The sequence below is a fragment of the Arvicola amphibius genome, chromosome 7, assembly GCF_903992535.2.
Source record: "Arvicola amphibius chromosome 7, mArvAmp1.2, whole genome shotgun sequence".
Classification (NCBI taxonomy): domain Eukaryota; kingdom Metazoa; phylum Chordata; class Mammalia; order Rodentia; family Cricetidae; genus Arvicola; species Arvicola amphibius.
Genome location: NC_052053.1, coordinates 56,435,659 through 56,456,016, shown reverse-complemented (window position 1 = coordinate 56,456,016; position 20,358 = coordinate 56,435,659). Strand labels below are relative to the sequence as shown.

The following is a 20,358-nucleotide window of genomic DNA, read 5'->3' as shown; positions in this document are numbered from 1 at the left end:
AACACAGTACCCATCCAATTGGAAACAATGAGGTTTAGATTCAGGAGCTTCATTCAGCAGGAGTGTAAGAGAATATAGACTTCCTAATCCCAAAATGGTTCGGGGCCTCTCTACCATAAAACAAGGCCTTATTCCTCCTACACAACTGCCCCTGGCCATCACTCATTCATCACTAAGCACAACAAACCCTAACTCCTGCCTTTTATTTGAAATGTCAATTTTTAAAGAGTGGAGAGGTTGGAGACCCAATTTAACAAGCACACTGAAACATTGTTTATTGCCTCCATAAACATGGCTTAGTGAGAATTACGGACTTAATCAGAGGGAACTGATCTCCTATGAAAAGGAACACTTGAAATTTCAGAACTTGTACCTTCATGGCAAAAAAAAAATCTCTTAACTTTGCAAACAAACTATAGGTGGTCTTAAATAAACGGGCAGTTAAAGGATGACCAATGCTGCAACTTGTCCCACGCAGGAGCCGCAGGTCCAAATGTATAAAAACATGCTGGAAATCACATTCAGAGATATGACTCAAAAAATACAACAAAGCTGGTGGGAAGAAGGACTTTGCTATATGTCAAGGACTGCCCAGAGAGGATCCAGCACTATGACAAAGCTGTGTAGTAAGCAGCCGAGCAACTGAGCCTACCTCAACTCCTGTGTGTTTGAGGAAGCATGTGGCAAAAGAGGATTGTGGATTTGCTTTCTGGAGGAGAGGTACTCTATATCTAAAAGGATGCTGCATAGCTTTTATGGGGACTCTTCTCCCTTTAAAACAACCATTTCCAAAGAATGAGATTGTGGGAGCCCTAACTTCCCAATATGAGGATTCATTAGTGCTGCTCTGATCATTCCAGGGAAGGTTTTCATAAGACATTCAACTTGTACAGGACGTATCAGCCTGGCTGCCAGAGGCAGGAAAGGCAGCAGATATAAAATTTTATGATTTCAATGCCCCAGTAGCAGCCAGGAGGACTTAATGAAATTGCCAAGATTTACAATCTGAAACAGCTATTGCACAGACAGATATGGTTAAGGGAGTTGTGCCCTCTGACCTTTCAACCCTTTGATCCTGTCACAGCAGGTAGCCTAAAGCCCCCTCCTGGGCATCTTCCCTCTCTTCCACACGGCTCACTGTTGATCCTTGAAGTGCAGAAGCCCTACCCTGCACAGGTGACTCATGTGCTGATGGCCAGAAGTTGCTGCTAATGGAACTGGCTCTTAAGTGGGGAAAGAGGAGTGGGCAGACAGGGTCCAGTTGTGCTGAAATGATGTCCTGAGGTCACTGCTCAGCAATGGGTAATTCTGTCATTTCCAGAAACCATCCTTAAAAGTGGAATTCTGCCCTTTTCCAGTTCATATTTTCAAGTTGGGGAAAAAGGGGCCAAAAAACCCGGGGGAAAAAAAAAACCCACAATAACCCACCTTTTAAAATTCAATTATAAATCTAAAAAAAGAAAGAAAAAAGAAAGGAAGAAAAGAAAAAAAATCAACTCTTAAATCCTAAATGTATCTCGTAGAACTTCCCCCAAAACCATGTGCAGCAAATTTATACCAACGAAAATCAAAACAATTTTTGGAAACCTAAAATTGACTGTTTTCAGTTCCATGAAATTTCATTTAAAAAACCCCATATGCCAAAATGTCCAAATTCTCTTATTTTTAAAAAATTGGGATGACTTCCAAAAATCATAGCATTCCCCCCCTTCCCTCTCTCTTACTCTCTCTCCCACCTCCTCCCTTAAAAAGCTAGGGATGGGTAGTTCATATATGTACTTATCAAGCTTTATAATTTAACCCAAATGGTCAGCACAGTGAAGAGGACCCTTCCCAGTATGGTGGCTGAACAATGGGGTTTGGCATGGCTGAAGAAGTGTCCATGAGCTCCAGCCTGGACTTCTTAAGTTTCTTTCAGGTACTGGTTTATAAAGCAAAGCATTTTAGCAGGACATACCCTGTGACGTGTTGGTGACTTCTAAAAAGACTAATGACACCACTGACCACATTTAAGGCCTTAAGCCAATGCCTGGTTTCTACACAAACACTGGGTGATGACCCCAAGCTTTTCTTGCCAAGGCTTATGGTTAGTTACCATATAGCCAAAGGGAGTACCCTTCCATAGCCTAAATCTTCCTGTTCAACTTCAATCTTGAGCTCAACTGAGAACCAAACAATAAGGAAAAAGAGGTTTACTGACTCGTTTTTATTTTTCTTTTTTTTTCCTTTTCCTTCTTTTAGTGCAGTTAATGGAGAAAGCTATTAGCAAGAAGTGAGATGCAGTTATTCATCACAGCTGGGTCACTTTGTACAAACTATTAAAAATACTCAATAATAATATCTGCCACTGAGTGAGAGCTTGCTCATGTGCACGACACTTAATGGTCACCCTTTGGGTAGGTGCCCGCATTTAGCTGATAGGGAACGGAAGGTACACAATGCCACTACAGTGACTTGCCTCACATACAGAGACAAAAGTTGGAGCTGGGATTTAACTACTGATCCAAAAGCCACAGTCCATCATGTTATTCTCAGCAAAAGCAAAACACAAATCAAATAACACACAGTAATTTGTGTAGAAAATGCCAGATTTCAGTTTTCTTACACATTGCCCTAACCCATTTAAATGCCTTCCGAATCAATTATTTTAGGTCATTAAGAGGAAGTTTAATTTGGTTGACAAACACCCCTACTGTGGTGACCTCACATATCAACAGTAAATGCCTGATGGTCACAAATTCGTACCATGAGCTACTGAGCATGGTGTTAAACAAAGCCACATGTGCCCAGATCCCAGGTGGGATTTGCATAGGCCAAGGGAACCTCTCTTCAATCATCACTGCCACTGAAACATTCCCATCAGGCTACACCCCAGTCACTCCAAAAGAGTTTATGAAAAGAAGTCCCCAGGTCCATAGGGCTGACCTCAGTTAAAAGTGACTCTAACTGAATGACAATTTAGGAAAGTTAATCACTGAAAAAAAAAAAAGGATGAAAGGGGGGGGGGGGTAAAGATTGTCTTGTGGAGATGAGTTCCTTAATTCTTTAAAGAATTTCTATTTCATAGCCATGAAATTCTAGTACTTACTTCCATTTGTTTTGCAACTATCATGTGATGGACATGGGAATCAATGTGGGTATAAGTATACACACATTTCCTTACTTACTCCTCATTAAAAATGTTTGTGAAGTGAGAAGCATACACATACAGGGGATAAATGTGAGCCTTAACACAGCCAGGATCTCTTTTAAGGTTGTGATCAGGAGGTTGAAGCATTATGCACATTAGTAGATCCAAGCCTCACTTATTTGTTTTCAAGAGGCATCTTAAGAGGCCAGGATTAAGAACATTTTGCATACAGGGGACAGACCGTGAAATGACTCATACCTTTCCCCTGTTAATCTGATTCCTATTTTAAGCAAGAACATGGTTAAAAGGAATCTTGTCCTAGGGGAAAAGAAAGCTGAACTCATGGCCTGCAGGGCTCTTTCCACTCTGTTACTGGGTTTCTGCAGCCCACTTCTTATCTTCATCTGACAAGAGTTTGACTCATTTAAGCAACTCTTGGTAAGAGTTTATTACTTCAGAGTTTCCTCCGAAGTCAGTTTTAAGATTGCTGAAAGGGTCTTATCTATAATAGCAGGCTAAAAGATGAAAATAAAATTGAAAAACAAAGCATCATTACCAGAGCCCCACAACTACTCAGTTTCTCTAGTGTGGCTTATGCTCAACCACACAAATTAGACTGAGAACGGCTGGATTGCAGGAGACGCTCACCTTTGCCACAAGTACTTGTTCCTTTGATTATATAAAGAACTACTAAGGCTTAAATTGTTTTCTATGAACTGATCTCAACATACGCTAAGTGGTGGAGTAAAGGCAGAATGCCACTGTAAGAAAGAGAGAGTTTCCAGGGGGAATCCCACCCACTGAAGCAGACCTCTTTTGAGGCCTTGGGTGAATAAAACCTGCATGCTTGTGTTCTGAATTCCTTATCTGATGATGTGGCTAATGGCATGTTGAGGAAAGTTGGTCAACGCTAAACCACAGTGTAATTACTTCTTTCTTTACAAAACAAATCTCTAGGATTTCAATCATCTAAGCTTTGTCTCTTACATTTACACAATCCAACTATGAACACCCGATTCAATGCTTACAACAAGCTCTTCATGTCACAAGTCTTCGAGATGTCATTGCATTTCTATAGATGAGACAAAGAGCCTTGGAGAGATAAGGAAGTGGGTCCCATCACTCTGGAAAAAGAGCTTGTCTAAGGAGGTTGCTACACTGTCACGATGAGTCCTGTGATTTCCTTTCCCAGGATAAACTGAGTGAAGTACTGAGATGGAAAAGGTCAGTCTAAGTGTGGGGCATGGCCCAGAGGTGCAGCTGTGGGTGGGCAGACCCATTTTTGCAGAGAATCATCTTACCTACAGTCCTGGCTCTTCCTTCTGCAATGTGGCTACCTGCCCTTTGAAGAAAGGCTGAGCCCAAGGCAAAGGAGATACAGTCTCCAGTGTGTGGTAACTCAAGGACTTGGAAAGTTCTAGCCTCCACCTAATTCTCTCTTGTCTCCTGCTCCAGTTCTCCCCATGAACCTGCAACTGCATTGATCAAATGAGATTTTTCATGCAAAGATTGCTTTCTTATTGCCCTATCAATCAACTCCCAATGGAATTTCTTTATGATTGTGAGGCTACCACAAAACACCATTTATACTGTAATAGGATTATGGCTTGGAGTTTTACCTCCATGTACATTCAGTATCCTGTGAAGCAGCAGAATGCTTCAATGGTTAATAAGAGACACCCAGGTTTACTCGGTACTGAATGGTTTAAAAATAAGTTAAATAAATAAATAAATAGATAAATAAATAAATACATGCGAACAAAGGATTAAAGACTTGCTAACCCAGAAGAAACATGGAAAGGAAAAGCTAGCTAAAATACTGACAACTTAAATGGCAGACATTCAGGCTTTTTGTAGTGTGAAATAACCTAAAATATCTATTATTTCCTCTGTCTATAAGAGAATCCTAGCCAGACAGTGGTGACACACACCTTTAATCCCAGCATTGGCAGAGGCAGGTGGATCTCAGTGAGTTCAAGGCCAGCCTGATCTACAAAGTTCCAGGACAGTCAGGACTGTTAGATAGAGAAAATCTGTCTCGAAAAACAAAAACAAACAAACAGAAGAGAATCCTATTATTTTGTGTCAAAGCCCAAGAGTGAGCCAAGACCTCCACTGCAGACAAAGACAACGTGACCTCCCCATTCCAGAGACTAAGATGAGCTCAGAGCTGACAGTTTCTGTTCTCAGAATGCTACCTTGGTGCATTTGCAGGAAGAACTAGGCTCCTAGGGCCTCATTGTCAAGCCATCCTAGAGAAACAACAATGGAAACAGAAGATTTCAGGAACCTGACTATTTGCCCTGAGTACCCATCATATGCCTCTTGTGGTAGCTAGAAAGGGAAGCTGGCCAGGAAGATATACATCTTCGTCCTGGATTTCATTTTCTCTAGTCCCATTGTCTAGGACTATCACAGAGGACAACATCTAAATTTATAACTTTAAACCAGGTGAAGAATGGATATCCGATGCATAAAAGCATTTGAAGACAGAGAGGAACTGAGACATGGTAGTTCATGCCTATGATTCCAGCAGTTGAGAGGCTGTGGCAGGGAAGACTGCTTCAAAATAGTAAAATAAAATAAAGAACAAAATACCAACAATAACAGCCAGAGAGGAGAGGACAACATTGTGTGAGAGTGGTGTAAAAATACCCAAGCAAGGCATCACTGCAAAAATCTCAGCTGTGGCCTAGCAGCAAAGGAAACCATTCAGAAACATGGGTTGGGGATGCTAACACATCTGAATTTTATATACAGGGTTTTGGTATGTAATTTCCTTAAGAATTACCTTGATCTTTATAAATATCAATTTACTTTATTAACAGTGTGAAGCAGTTTCCAGCATTTTATATGGAAGGACTGTTTCTAATGGCCTACAAGGAGAAAGCCTGACCATGTCCCTTTCCTATTTACACTCTTCAATGGCTCTCTGTTGCCCTATAAAGTTCAGGCTCTTTAATGCAGCTTACAAGGCCCTGGTTGGCTGGCCTCCCCCTTCAGGCTCCTGGCCGACATGGAACTCCTCGTGGTGCCTGGGAAGTCGTGTTCTCCATTTCTAGGCTCTGCTGATGCTGTTCCCTGGGCTCCTGGCTTTCTTAGACCTGATCTATTGGTTGGGCTTCAGCTTATGTGTCTCTTTATCTGAGAAATGTGGCCTTCAGCCCTCTAGACCAGGACCGGTGCCTCTTACCACAGTCGATGCCAACCCAAATTCACCTTTTTACTTCTACCTGTCTGCATCTGCTCCAGGCAAACCTCCAAGTAGGTACAGACCAGGCATGACCACTATGAGATAAGGAACCTAGAGCATAAAAGCCTCTCAGCACCTGACTGTGGAAAGGGCTATGTCCCATGTCCCTGCCACAGGCCAGACAATGAGACATGCTAAACACCTATAGGACTTAACATGCTCTGTTAGATGAAGACATTAAGACCCAGAGAGACCAAGTATCACAACTGCCACATTGCCTGGAAGTTCAAGAAATCCAGCACTTACACAGAGCCATAATACACTGCCAGAACTCCTCAAGGAAAAACCAAAACCAAAGCCAAATGCAAGGGTGTGATCAGGCAGGGGTCTGAAGGACACTGATTGAATATTCCCAACTCTGGGATAGCATAAACCGGGGAACACCAGGCAGGTACAAGCCAATTTTGCTAAGACTGTTTCTCTGGGGAAACCTAAGAGTTCCCATATCATTATTTCAAAGCCAGCAGCTTAGCAATATAAGTGACTTTAAGGCACTGAATAAAGAGAATCAGCCACGACTACAGATTCTATGGAGTGCTTTATGTACTGGGCACTGTACTGTCTCACCAGACCCTCTCAAGGATTGAATACAGGGGTCTCAGCACTTACCCTCAGTTTGTGGTGAGAAAACAAGAGGCTCATCAGTTGGAATCCTCACCCAAGATCACCTGAGTAAAAAGTAAAAAGCCAGACCCCAGTACCCACATTGTAAACATCCCACCTCTGCATACATACACCAGGGTCTCAATTACAGGTTATTCTGAGCCTCTCTCTCTTCAGAAACATGTCATCCTTATCACCTTTTGCTCCACCTTCCTGACCATTCTACCATCAAGAGTGTGACATAGAACACCTTCTAGATGCACCTCTTCCCCGTGTCACTCTAAGGTTTGCACAGACCACTGTTTTGAAGCATGTGAGGAAACTCTTCATTTACAAGTAGGAGAAGTACCAACTACAAGACATGACCTGGCACCTGCTACCAGATACGGCACAGAAGGGGGACTGAATAAATGTGTCTTGAACTAAATTGAGATCAGTTGAATGAAAGGAAATAGTCAGCATGTAATCTGGCCATGTTTTGTGATTTCCTAGCTGCCAACTAACATGATCATTCTCTCCAAGAAGCAGTTATGCCTATGCCAATACCCTCGGCTATTCTGTTCACTTGCCACTAGCCTCTAATTGCTTAAATGAGAGAAAGAACATCAAGAGGCAGAAGGAAGGAGAGGACAGAAGAACAGCTACAAACTTGTCACTTTGGAAGAAAAGTGGACTCTTTATAGTGACAAGGTTACCATTTAGCAAACAGCAATAGCATCTTGCTCTATCTTGAAGACTAGAAGTAGGTCTTCCCTCAAAATAACCTTCCTTCCAATGAGACTACTAGGTTATAATTTATGTTTCTTTTTGTGCACAAATTTGAGTGTCATAAAAATGGTTAAAAAGTCTTCCTATGGTAGCTTTTTCTAAACTTTTATGAACATCTGCCACATTCACTTGAAGTTTAAAAAATCCTGGCACATATGCAAAGGCATAATAAGGTGCCTATAGCTTTCAAGAAAAAAATAACAAGCCAGTCAAAAATAAGCCTTTTGCTGAATTGCCAGTAAGAAAACTAGTGTAGTGAGGAGCTGGGCCTCCCCGGCTCCTTCCCTTAGAGAGCTTCTCAGTTCTGATACACACTTCTCACTAGGTATTGAACTACAGGAAAATCTCAGGACACGGCTGCAGCACTGAAGGCCATTATCAGAGCCACATGAACCCAGGAAGGAAGCATAAGCAGGCCCTAAGCCTGAACTGAAGTTCAGGAGACCTAGAGAAAAAATTCCAGGATTTGGTGGTGGGGGTAGGGGACAACGCCCACAAGAAACATTTTTGTTGTTGTTGTTCAGAAAACTACCTGGAGGCTGAAACAATTTACACTTTTGTTTTTCTTTTTGTATTGACTACACCAAGAGTTCAGTACAGCAGGTTCACTGCTTCGGAACCTTCTTACCCAAAACCCTTGAAAGGCTGGACAGACAGACTTGCACCTGCTCACTGAAGTGCTTCAAATTTCAGCATATGCTGCATTGCATGCTTTACTAGAGAAAAGGATTGTTCTGTATTACTTAAAGTCAAATAAGGTAAAAAAATGTTTTTAAACCTCTTTTGAGTGTGTGCATGCATCTGCTCAATCATTTTCCACTTTATCCCTGAGATGGGATCTCTTACACAACAAAGATAGGCTGGAGACCAGCAAGACCCCATGACCTCCAAATCTCTTTGCCCAATAGTGCTAGGATTATAGGTAGCAGTGGCTTGCCACTGCTTCTGAACCTTCTCACCCAAAACACTTGAAAGGCTGGATAGATAGCAACTTATAAGAGATGGTGGCACCGAGTGACTTCCAAACAGTGATGCCTGTTGGAGGGCTTTAAAATGTGCTCAGTTACAGTTCTTCAAGCACTAAATTTGTCCTTTTTTGGAATCTGTGGCTCAGATAATACTGTCTGCTTGGTATCCTGCTAAAGAAGCTATGGACACCAAAGATGATGCTATCTTTGCTTGGATGGGATTCATACTCCAGAGGATGTACTGTAGGATATGCAAACTGCTATTGTTTAGAGTAAGAGAGTCCACAAATGAAAGATAAACAAGACAGAACACTTCCTGGAAGAGCCAGAGAAGGGCTGGGCTACCTATGGGGATGTATAGGATCTATTTAGTTTAAGCACTGGCTCATATATGTTCTTACAGTGATGGGGGTAAAAGGCTTGACAGCAGTGGGGAAGCCATGGTGAGTTCGGGGGCAGTGTAGAATGAGAATGGAAGGTGTTCTGTAGTGACAACACCTGGCAACCCACATCAGGATGAGACTATGGATTAAATCCTGTTCTCATTTTTGTACCTATAAGACGAGCACAATGCTTGGAACATACAAGGCCCACATTTTGCTATCAAATCAGTGAATTGGGCTTCGTAAAAATCTAAGAAAGCCAAGGAAAAGAGCCAAGGAAGACAGTGGGAACGGAGCGAGGTTAGAGACGCTTTATATAGAGACTTGTGAGAATTTATCGAGAGTGCTTGGTGTGCCCCAACTTTGGAGCATCTGCAGGCAGTACTTCTTAAGGGACTGGGAACATTGGAAAGGAATTGGGTGTTCAGAATGTGTGTCTGTATGTACATGCCCACACTGGCATGCAAATAATAAACTGTTGGGGAAAGAAATTCAGTGGGTACTTGAATTTGGACCTGAAATCCAGAGAGAGAGGCAGAGCAGAGCAGTGTTATAATCACAGAGCAGCATCACTGATTTGGACTCAGTGCTAAAGAAAGAGCATCAAGCAAGATGGCAGGAAGGCATGAGGAGAAGGAAAGGAAGCCAAGACCAGATACTTTGCTGAAGGTACTAGGACACAAGAAGGGTCTGGAAAAGCCTGGGATGGAGCAGACTGGAAGGCAGGAGGGAACTGAGGATGCTGATAGACTCAATAGTCTTTAGTCCTTTAAACTCTAAAGCAGTTGGCACGCAAGGTCCATTAGAAAGGATTTACTTTTAATTTTTTTGTATGGGATCTCTGACTAGATCCCCATACTTAACAAAGGTAAAACACGCAAGCAATTTCTTCAGTCTGATCTAAATACATCATCCAAGATAGTCCATAAACTGTATGTGCTTAGGGCTGGGTGATGACAGGGAGGGACTGTTAACAGAATGTAGGAGCCACATGGTCGTCCTGTCAAATTAGAAATTTGAGCAGATTTCTGTGGTCTATTTTGATCAAGATTCTCAATGTCAAACAAACAGGTTTTTCGATAACCAACTCATTTCATTTTCGTAAGCACAATAGCAGAGCGTGCAACAGTTAGTGGCGAAGCAGGTGGTCCTTGTCGACGTGAAATGAAAGGAGAAGAAGAGAAGTAGCACTCCCTTTAAGATATACTAAGCACCATGACAGGTGGGGCTGGAGACTTCCTCTCAGAGCCCACACTGTGCCACAAGGGCAAGCTGACCAGCCCCACCCAGCTCTGGGCAGTGCAAATGTCTGTGCTTTCCCAAGGAAGAAAAGGGAGGTCAAGTCTACAAACTGAGGGTCATGAACAAAAGCAGAGAAAGTCCACCAAAAGTGCTGCTGTCTGATTGGTACAGCCACCTTGAAAGCAATCTGGCAGCAGACCCACAGCTTTGACCAAGCATTTCTGCTTTAGGGATTCTGCACTAGGGAAATAATACAGATAAAAAATGCAGATAAAGTCTTATGCATAAAGATGTTTGCTGAAGTGCTATTTATAATAGTGAAAAAAAATCCAGCAACTGAAGTGCTCAATAGTATGAGAGTGGTTAAGTTGTAGGAATGACGGAACAAATGGAAACTTGCTCTTACTGAGGGTAGATAAAAAGACAGAAATTCAAACACCATAGCTCTGATAGGTAAAGTTATAAAATTATATGCAATACACATCTACAAGATAAAGACTAAATGGAAGAATAGTAAAATGTTAAAAGTAGTTCATTCTAGAATAATGAACTACTTTTAATAATAATAATAGTACTTTTAATAATAAATAATAGTGGGTAATTTTAATTTTCATAACTTCTATAAACCATTTGTATCACATCTCCTACCATGAAAATGTAAAACTGTTACAGTGATTCAAAATAAACGTCCTCATGAAAAACAAAGCCTTTCCGTTCCATTATCCAAACCCAAAATGGGGCCGTTCTTCCTACCTTCTTAGCCTCCTTCATTCACCCAGGGAAAACCCACCATCTCCAACCACAGCAAAAGAAGTCCAGAATGTAGAGTCTTTTGGAATGGTCTAGGTTAATGGATGGAGTCTGTGAACTGAGAAGGACTGGGGATGCACATGAGCAGCTGCTTCAGCCACTCCTATGTACAGAGCTGCACATGCTGCACATTTCTGCTACACAAAGCTAAAAGGAAGTCCATGTTAGAAAGCAGGGAGGACAGGGCCCACTTACCTCCATTAGACTGAAATGGACTCCTATGAGGTAGGGCATGGGAGCACTGCGAAGAGAAACAGACACACAGCTGCTTTAATGTCTGTTGCTTCCGATGAAAAATTACAGATGGCTCACTATTTAGAGAAAAGCTGTTTTAATAAACGTATGCACAGTTACATTTCCTTTCACAACAAAAATCTTAATGTGACATTTTGTTTCCAAGCCTAGAAACGTCAAAGAATATAAAAATGTAGGCAACCCTGGGAATGGCACGGCTAGCAGGAAGAGCATCAACCTTGGTGTCAGCTAACAACTCCAAACAGTAGCTAAGCGGCTTCCTGGCCTCAGTCACCTTATCTTTATAAAAGGATTCTTGGCGCAATCCTAACTACTGTTAAGATACAAAGATAAACACACACAGTACAGAAGTACTGATACTAATTAAACTCAACTATCATAATGGAAAAAAATAAAGGTTGAATAGAGAGCACAATAGCTTTTGAAGAATCACCCCTTACTGGCTATGTTTCACAATGAAGACATACATCCTGATGTTTGGAGAGTGTTCAGCAAGCTTCTGTATGCTATGGCACACACATGGTTAGGCTACTAGACAATAGAGACCTCCACTATCTGCTTTCTTTGCAGAGCAAGTAAGTCCAGAGGTTCTAAAATCAGGGCATTCTGTAGTAGCTGGTCCTTCCTTTGTTGTAAGGAGAGTGTGTGTATACATATAGTCATTTATGATGTTTCCCTCTGGTAATAAATGTGATAGCAGTTATATATGCAGTCACTATTCCAACCCACATAATAACCCCATTCTACAAAGAAGAAAATTGACGAAAAGAGGCTAGATCACTTATCTAATGACACACAGCTGAGCAAGCAGTAAGCCCAAGCTGACCAGCTTGGTCCCAGATTGCTAAACACACCTTGTCTTCCTTAGGAGTAGAAGAGGAAGGGCAGGAAGCAGGGAGGACAGAAATGATTAGCAACTTTCCTGGTTGTCTTCCCATGAATATCATATACCCTATAACACCAACAAGGACTAGTTTTCAATGAAATTAGAGACAAGACACTTGGCTTGGACTGGGCTGTGGGAGTAACAGTGGAGGGACAAGGATCTACACAGTGGGTGTAGACCTGGGGAAACAATGAGGCAGAGGATGACTGCAAACCAGGAGCTCATGCTGCAGCTGGAAATAGGTGGGGAGGCAACTAAGGCTCTTAGATATTAGATGCAAGTTTAAAAATCACTCAAACATTCAAAAAAGAAGAAACGTTGCAATTCCCTCATTATAGTTCAACAAATAAAATTCTTCAAGCAAAATCATCCTTTGGAATACAAAATGTCCTCCTCACTATAGATCTCAGCAGTTACGCATCTCAGAAGCCTGGAAGACAGACTTGAACATTAGCTGCACATCTTGAGAAGAATTCTTCTAGAAGGTTTTGTATTTGATAATAGTCAAAGAAAGAACTGTACAAACTAAACTGGAGAGAAACAGAGTTGTCTTTTCTTCTAGCATCTTCTTCTGTCCATTTTCCCCTCTTCAAGATACCTGCAGGACACATGAAGCTTCTCTTTGCTTTGAGAGGCAAAGAAATTCCCTGCGATATTTTTGCCCTGAAACTGTAGGCCATTAGCTTAGCTGCCAGCCCCACAGATGCTTCAGCTTCCCAGTGTGCCTGGCTTTGCTGCCTGAGTTTTCTCCAGTGTACACCAAAATGAATGTGTTTCTAATTAAGTAGCTTCAGAAACACGACAACTTCAATGTCAAAAATACAAAGTCTAAACCTCGGCAGGAAGTCTTAAGACTGCAAATGTCTCATCTAGTGGAACCTTGCCTAATGTAATGAAAGGAAGCAGGAAGAGCGCAAAATTCCAGAAAGAAAAAAAATGGCCACTCATTAATGTGCCCAGAGCCTGACACAGGGAGAGAAGCACAAGCCTATAATATTTAACTAAATCTTATTGACACCCCAGGTCTTACACTGAAGTATATAACTGACCAGTGACTTAATGTTTCAAACAGAATTTCAGAACCAAAATTCCAACAAGTGAATTAGAAGACAGAAGAGTCAAACAACTGTGATAAAAAGGTAAAAAAATAACCCCAACAGCCAAAGCCTCTGGTGTAATTTAACCACAGACTGTTCTCTAAAGAGAACCACAAATAGCATAAGATATCTGGGAGTATCGCTAACCAAGGAAGTGAAGGATTTATTTGACAAGAACTTTAAGTCTTTGAAGAAAGAAATTGAAGAGGATACCAGAAAATGGAAGGATCTCCCCTGCTCGTGGATTGGGAGGATCAACATAGTAAAAATGGCAATTCTACCAAAAGCAATCTATAGATTCAATGCAATCCCAAGCAAGGTCCCATTAAAATTCTTCACAGAGATTGAGAGGACAATAATCAACTTTATATGGAAAAACAAGAAACCCAGGATAGCCAAAAAAATCTTATACAATAAAGGTTCTTCTGGAGGCATTACCATCCCTGACTTCAAACTCTATTACAAAGCTACAGTATTGAAAACGGCTTGGTATTGGCATAAAAACAGAGAAGTTGACCAATGGAATCGTATAGAAGACCCGGATCTTAAACCACAAACCTATGAACACCTGATTTTTGATAAAGGAGCCAAAAGTACACAATGGAAGAAAGAGGGCATCTTCAACAAATGGTGCTGGCATAACTGGATGTCAACCTGTAGAAGAATGAAAGTAGATCCATATCTATCACCATGCACAAAACTCAAGTCCAAATGGATTAAAGACCTCAATATTAATTTGAACACATTGAGCTTGATAGAGGAGAAAGTGGGAAGTACTCTACAACAAATGGGCACAGGGAACCGTTTCCTATGCATAACCCCAGCTGCACAAACTTTAAGGGCAACATTGAATAAATGGGAGCAGCTTCTGTAAAGCAAAGGACATTGTCACTAAGACACAAAGGCAGCCTACTGACTGGGAAAAGATCTTCACCAACCCTGCAACTGACAAAGGTCTGATCTCTAAAATATATAAGGAACTCAAGAGACTAGATGGTAAAATGCCAATTAACCCAATTAAAAAATGGGGCGCTGAACTGAACAGAGAATTCTCAACAGAAGTTCGAATGGCCAAAAGACACTTAAGGTCATGCTCAACCTCCCTAGCTATCAGGGAAATGCAAATCAAAACAACTTTGAGATATCATCTTACACCTGTCAGATTGGCTAAAATCCAAAACACCAATAATAACCTTTGCTGGAGAGGTTGTGGGATAAGGGGTACACTCATCCATTGCTGGTGGGAATGCAAACTTGTGCAACCACTTTGGAAAGCAGTGTGGCGGTTTCTCAGGAAATTCGGGATCAATCTACCCCAGGACCCAGCAATTCCACTATTGGGAATCTACCCAAGAGATGCCCAATCATACAACAAAAGCATATGCTCATCTATGTTCATAGCAGCATTATTTGTAATAGCCAGATCCTGGAGACAGCCTAGATGCCCTTCAGTGGAAGAATGGATGAAGAAACTGTGGAATATATACATGCTAGAATACTACTCAGCGGTAAAAAACAATGACATCTTGAATTTTGCAGGCAAATGGATGGAAATAGAAAACACTATTCTGAGTGAGGTAACCCAGACCCATAAAGATGAACATGGGATGTACTCACTCATATTCGGTTTCTAGCCATGATTATAGGACATCGAGCCTATAAATTTGGGATCCTTGAGAAGATAATAAGAAGGTGAACTCCCAAAAAAAGATATAGTAATCCTCCTGGATATTGGAAGTAGACACGATCGCCAGGCAAAATTGGGAACTTGAGGGTTGGGCAAGACTGGGCCAAGGGAAGATGGGGAGAGAAAAGTGTGAAGGGGAGAGCGGGGGGGAGCTCGGAGGAATGGGGTGCTTGGGATATAGGAAGGGTGGATATGAGAGCAGGGAAGCATATATCTTAATTTAAGGAGCTACCTGAGGGTTGTCAAGAGACTTGACCCTAGAGGGTTTCCCAGGTTTCCAGGGAGACGCCCCCAGTTAGTTCCTTGGGCAGCTGAGGAGAGGGAGCCTGAAAAGGCCAGTTCCTATAGCCATACTGATGAATTTCTTGCATATCACCATAGAACCTCCACCTGACGATAGATGAAGAAAATGACAGAGCCCCACCTTGGAGCACCGGACTGAGCTGCCAAGGTCCTGATGAGGAGCAGAAGGAGAGAGAACATGAGAAAGAAAGTCAGGACCGTGAGGGAACCTCCAGCTGGCGACAGATGGGGAAGGTGACTGAGCCCCACATTGGAGCACTGGACTGAGCTCCCAAGGTCCCGATGAGGAGCAGAAGGAGCGAGAACATGAGGGAGAAAGTCAGGAACGAGAGGGGTGCGTTCACTCATGGAAACGGTGGGACAGAACTAATGGGAGATCACCAACTCCAGTTGGAATGGGACTGATGGATCATGCGACCAAATCCGTCTCTCTGAGTGTGGCCAACAGCGGGGGCTGACTGAGAAGCAAAGGACAATGGCTCTGGGCTCTGATTGTTCTTCATGGACGGGCTCTGTGGGAGCCTTCTCAGCTTGGTCGATCACCTTCCTGGACCTGGGGGGAGTTGGGAGGACCTTGGTCTTAGCATAGAGTGGGGAACCCTGATGGCTCCTTGGCCTTGAGAGGGAGGGAGGGGAGGTATGGGTGGAGGGGAGGGGAGGGAAGGGGGAGAAGGAGGGGAGGGAAGGGGGAGGAGGAGGGGAGGGAGGGGGGAGGAGGAGGAAAGGAGATGGAAATTTTTAAATATAAAAAAAATAAACCATGAGAAGAAAAAAAAAAAGAGAAAACGTTCTCTAGAAATGGAAATGTGTAGGTTTTAACGCCATGCTACTTCAGTGTACACGAGAGCATGACAAGAGATGGGGGAAGCCTTATGAAAGTGATTTAGACATGCCAGAAGGGACAGAGTAGGTTTCCCTCTTTGACACTGTTAGGTAGGCTTTGAGTAATTATGGTGTATTCTAGAAAAGCAGCTTCATATCCAATAATTGTTAGGCCTGCATAGTCTGTATTTAGACAACATTTAAAACACACGCACTCTGAATCTGCACAGTTCTGTGCTTTGCAAGAAAGCGAATCTGGACAAATAGCTTCTTCTATTTTTTGCTTATTATCATTTGCTTCCAACACCTCAAATGCTTCCCAGAATCTACATTTTTTTTTTTTTTGCATTACAAATAGGTTATTACAAATTCTAAGTGGGGGTGGGGGAAAGAAGAAAAAGGAAGCCACCTCCTTAACATCTCAACGTGGCAAGTACACAAGTGGATGATTCTAGGTATGTTCTGCAGGTAAATTCCATTCTCTATATAACTCTTATATTGCAACTACTTACATATTTTCTTAGATGCCTTTTTCTTTGCCTGTTTACTATGAGTGGCAACTTTGGGAGGGAACCCATCTACTCATGATTAGACCATCTAACACAACTATTCCTTATTTTTGGCTCACCCTAATATTAACCTAAACTAATGGTTTCATATCTCTGAAATTACTTTTATGCATTTTATTGTTTTTCATTTCTCACACTAACATTTTCCATATCACTCTATAACTGTTGTGATATTATTTTAAAAGCTGCATAATATTTCACTTAGCAGGGTAGGCCATAATTTATTGAATCCAATTCCTAGAATTAGACAATAAGTTGCTTTTAATTTTTCATTAATATAAGAAACATTGTAATGAAAACAATCAAACAACTTCATATGTAGAATCACAACAACTTCAATGTCAAAAATACAAAGTCTAAACCTCGGCAGGAAGTCTTAAGACTGCAAATGTCTCATCTAGTGGAACCTTGCCTAATGTAATGAAAGGAAGCAGGAAGAGCGCAAAATTCCAGAAAGAAAAAAAATGGCCACTCATTAATGTGCCCAGAGCCTGACACAGGGAGAGAAGCACAAGCCTATAATATTTAACTAAATCTTATTGACATTCCAGGTCTTACACTGAAGTATATAACTGACCAGTGACTTAATGTTTCAAACAGAATTTCAGACAGAGATTACTAATTGAAGGGCTGGACTGATTTTCATTTACCTTTTGCTAAACCCTAGCCAGGTGTTTCCCAAAGGGCATTGCCTGTACCATGGAGATCTTTCAGGATTACTGCAAACACTGGAGACATTCCATAAGTAGTACAGCTCAGAGCAGCATTGGTGGACACTCAGTAAGTGACTCAAGTCCAAAGGATTCTCTTCAGACCCACTGTGGCTCTTTACTGCCTCTCCTCTCTCTCAGACAATGGTTTATCTTCCTTCTTCCTTCCTTCCTCCCTTCTTCCCTCCATTATTTGTGATGGCCTCACTATAGCTCAGGCTGGCTGAAAACTCATGGGAATCCTTCTGCTTCCACCTCTTGAGTACTGAGATCACAGCTGTAAGCTGTTATGCCCAGCTCAGACAATGTTTTCTTGTTCATCCGAGGTCCTGATGGGCAGCTGGCAGGCCATCAGGGAATGGTTATTTCGTGAGTATCAGAAGTGCTGAGTCCTATCTCCTCTACACAGCCATACTGTGGACACACACTCTTGGCACCCGTGCACTCCATTGTTCAGCAGAATTTCATGTCACTTTCTCCCAGAGGCCCTCGCTTTTTTAAAAAATATAATGGACAACTTGGTGATTTGTTACTTTCTGACCACTTAGGATGACACATTTAAACACTCCTTTCTCACTATTATGTAGATGGAACGGAGGAGGGCCGCTTCCCGGCACCAGGCTCGCTTTACCCAAAATAATTACACGGAAACTGTATTCATTTAAACACTGCCTGGCCCATTAGTTTCAGCCTCTTATTGGCTAATTCTCACATCTTGACTAACCCATATTTAGTAATCTATGTAGCGCCACGAGGTGGTCGCTTACCAGGAGAGATCTTAACTTGTGTCTGTCTGGGAGAGGAGAGGCATGGCGACTGCCTATGGCATCTGCCTGACTCTGCTTTCTTTCTCCCACAATTCTGTTCTGTCTACTCCGCCTACCTAATTTTCTGTCCTATTAAAGGGCCAAGGCAGTTTCTTTATTAACCAATGAAAGTAACACATAGACAGATGACCATCCTCCATCACTCCTAGGCATACAATAAAAGGAAAAATAAATGCAAAATAAATTTGGTGACCTATTCCTAAAGATGTCACATTGGAAGGCCTACTTATCTGAATAATTTTCTTTATCCAGGACATCAATGTCCATGTATCCACCAGTAGGAGTTCCCTCCTTGTTTGTGTGCTGCCCTTTAGAACACATGGATACAAATGCTCTTTCCTCATTAATGGCAACCACATCGAGTTTCTATGCAACATTCACAGGTCTTTAGATTCCAAGGCAGATCTCAGAACCATTTTGTAGATGGTTTAAATGCCAATCAACACAACACACACTAAATCAACAACAACCATAGTTAAATTAAAGCAATCATAATATTAGCAGTTATAATCAAGTTCATGCATAGGTGGGCATGAGAACTGTGTCACAACTGCTATGAGGCTGACAATAATTGTGGGATGCCATTGTTCATCTCTGAATAGCAGAATAGGGTACGTCTACACTGGCCCTTTGTTCTCTGGAAATTACTGTACTACCTGACTTTCTCAGTTATATTCTGGGAGAGTGCAGCCTACTCTACTCTTTCTTCTTTCTTTCCTTCATTGCTGGTGTCAAGGCAATGACAATGTAATGACCTTTACCTGACAAGTATCTTTATTTTGAATCCTAAGGGAGAAAGGAATTGATAATATTGAGTGACTATACCCATCCACTTTCATGCAATGCATACACAATTCTCAAGGCAACCCTGCAAGACTGTGCTATTATTCTCATTCTTGGCGAGGAAACACACTCTGAAAGGTGGAGCAACTTGCCAAGATCATACGGCTGGGAGGATGTGCTTGTGGTGTCATGCTGAGGCCTTCTCCATTCTGAGGCCAAAGGGAAGGACTGGGTACCCAAGAGGCTCTCCAACTGCCCTGGTATGGAATCCGACCTGGGACAGACAGCACAGCTCATCGAGGCACATCCTTCCTCCCAGAACAGGCATGCACAAAGACTGCAGACCTACTCGTGGCCCTGCTATCCCACTCATTATTACTGTGCTTTCACAATTTATTTAATTCTTTCCCCCCAGAAAACCAGAGCCCTCTTAATTATGTTCTCCTGAGGTGAGCTGCTACTAATTGGAAATTTGGCAGGTGAAATAAAGGAACACTTGTTGGTCAAACACATAACAGCTCCCCAGACAATGAGGGAGGAGTGGCTGGGGAGAAAAACCCATCACAGGTGAGCACATCTGCCTAGATATCAGGAAGGAATACAGCCTGGGACAGCACAGGGATTTGGGAAGCCTGCTGTCCCCTCTAAACCCCACAAACTACTCAGCCAGCCTCATTGTTTTCAGGTGACACACCCACCTTTGCTCTCAGAGGTACAATGCCTTCATACCCAATGCTCTTCTCAGGCAAGGGGGAGCCCATGAGGCTGCCTTCAATTTGTTATTTTTAAAAGGCAAGGAAAGACCTCAAAGGGTCCTCACTCACTCAAGCTTCCCTTTTCTTTCTTGTTTTCAATGAAACAAATGTATAAATACAACTTGCCTTACAGTTTTAAATACTGCTCTAAATCATAAATAGAAAGGCCAAAGGACAAAAGAATGGAGAGTGGAGTAGAAGAGAGACTATAGTTCATCTTATTGAAGAACATTAATCACTACAGCTGTGGTCTTCTGAAAGTAACATAGCCTACCATGGGAGCCAGGTAGCACAGAAAACTGACAAGGGCAGCCACCATTACCTGACTGTGCACCATGAGTCAGTGTAGGCTGAGGCCCGGCAGAACCTCCTACAGTACTCATGACAATGAGGGATCATGAAAGCCAGGGAAAGCTGAGGTCAGGTAGGAGAACAGAAGCAGACCTGAGGTTGCAAACCACATCAACAAGACTGAGGCGACACAGATTCACCATGTCTCAGGAGACA

The 20,358-nt window shown here is 42.2% G+C and overlaps 1 protein-coding gene across 13 annotated transcripts in view; it reads right to left on the bottom strand.

Annotated features, from left to right (window-relative positions):
* The window catches only part of Dennd1a (DENN domain containing 1A), a 533,475-nt gene that overhangs the window by 185,806 nt on the left and 327,311 nt on the right, over positions 1-20,358 (bottom strand). For all 13 annotated transcript variants that reach the window (XM_038335860.2, XM_038335849.2, XM_038335850.2 and 10 more), the window contains one exon: positions 11,353-11,398. In XM_038335860.2, the coding sequence (XP_038191788.1) occupies positions 11,353-11,398 (46 nt within the window). The remainder of the gene's footprint in view (positions 1-11,352; positions 11,399-20,358) is intronic.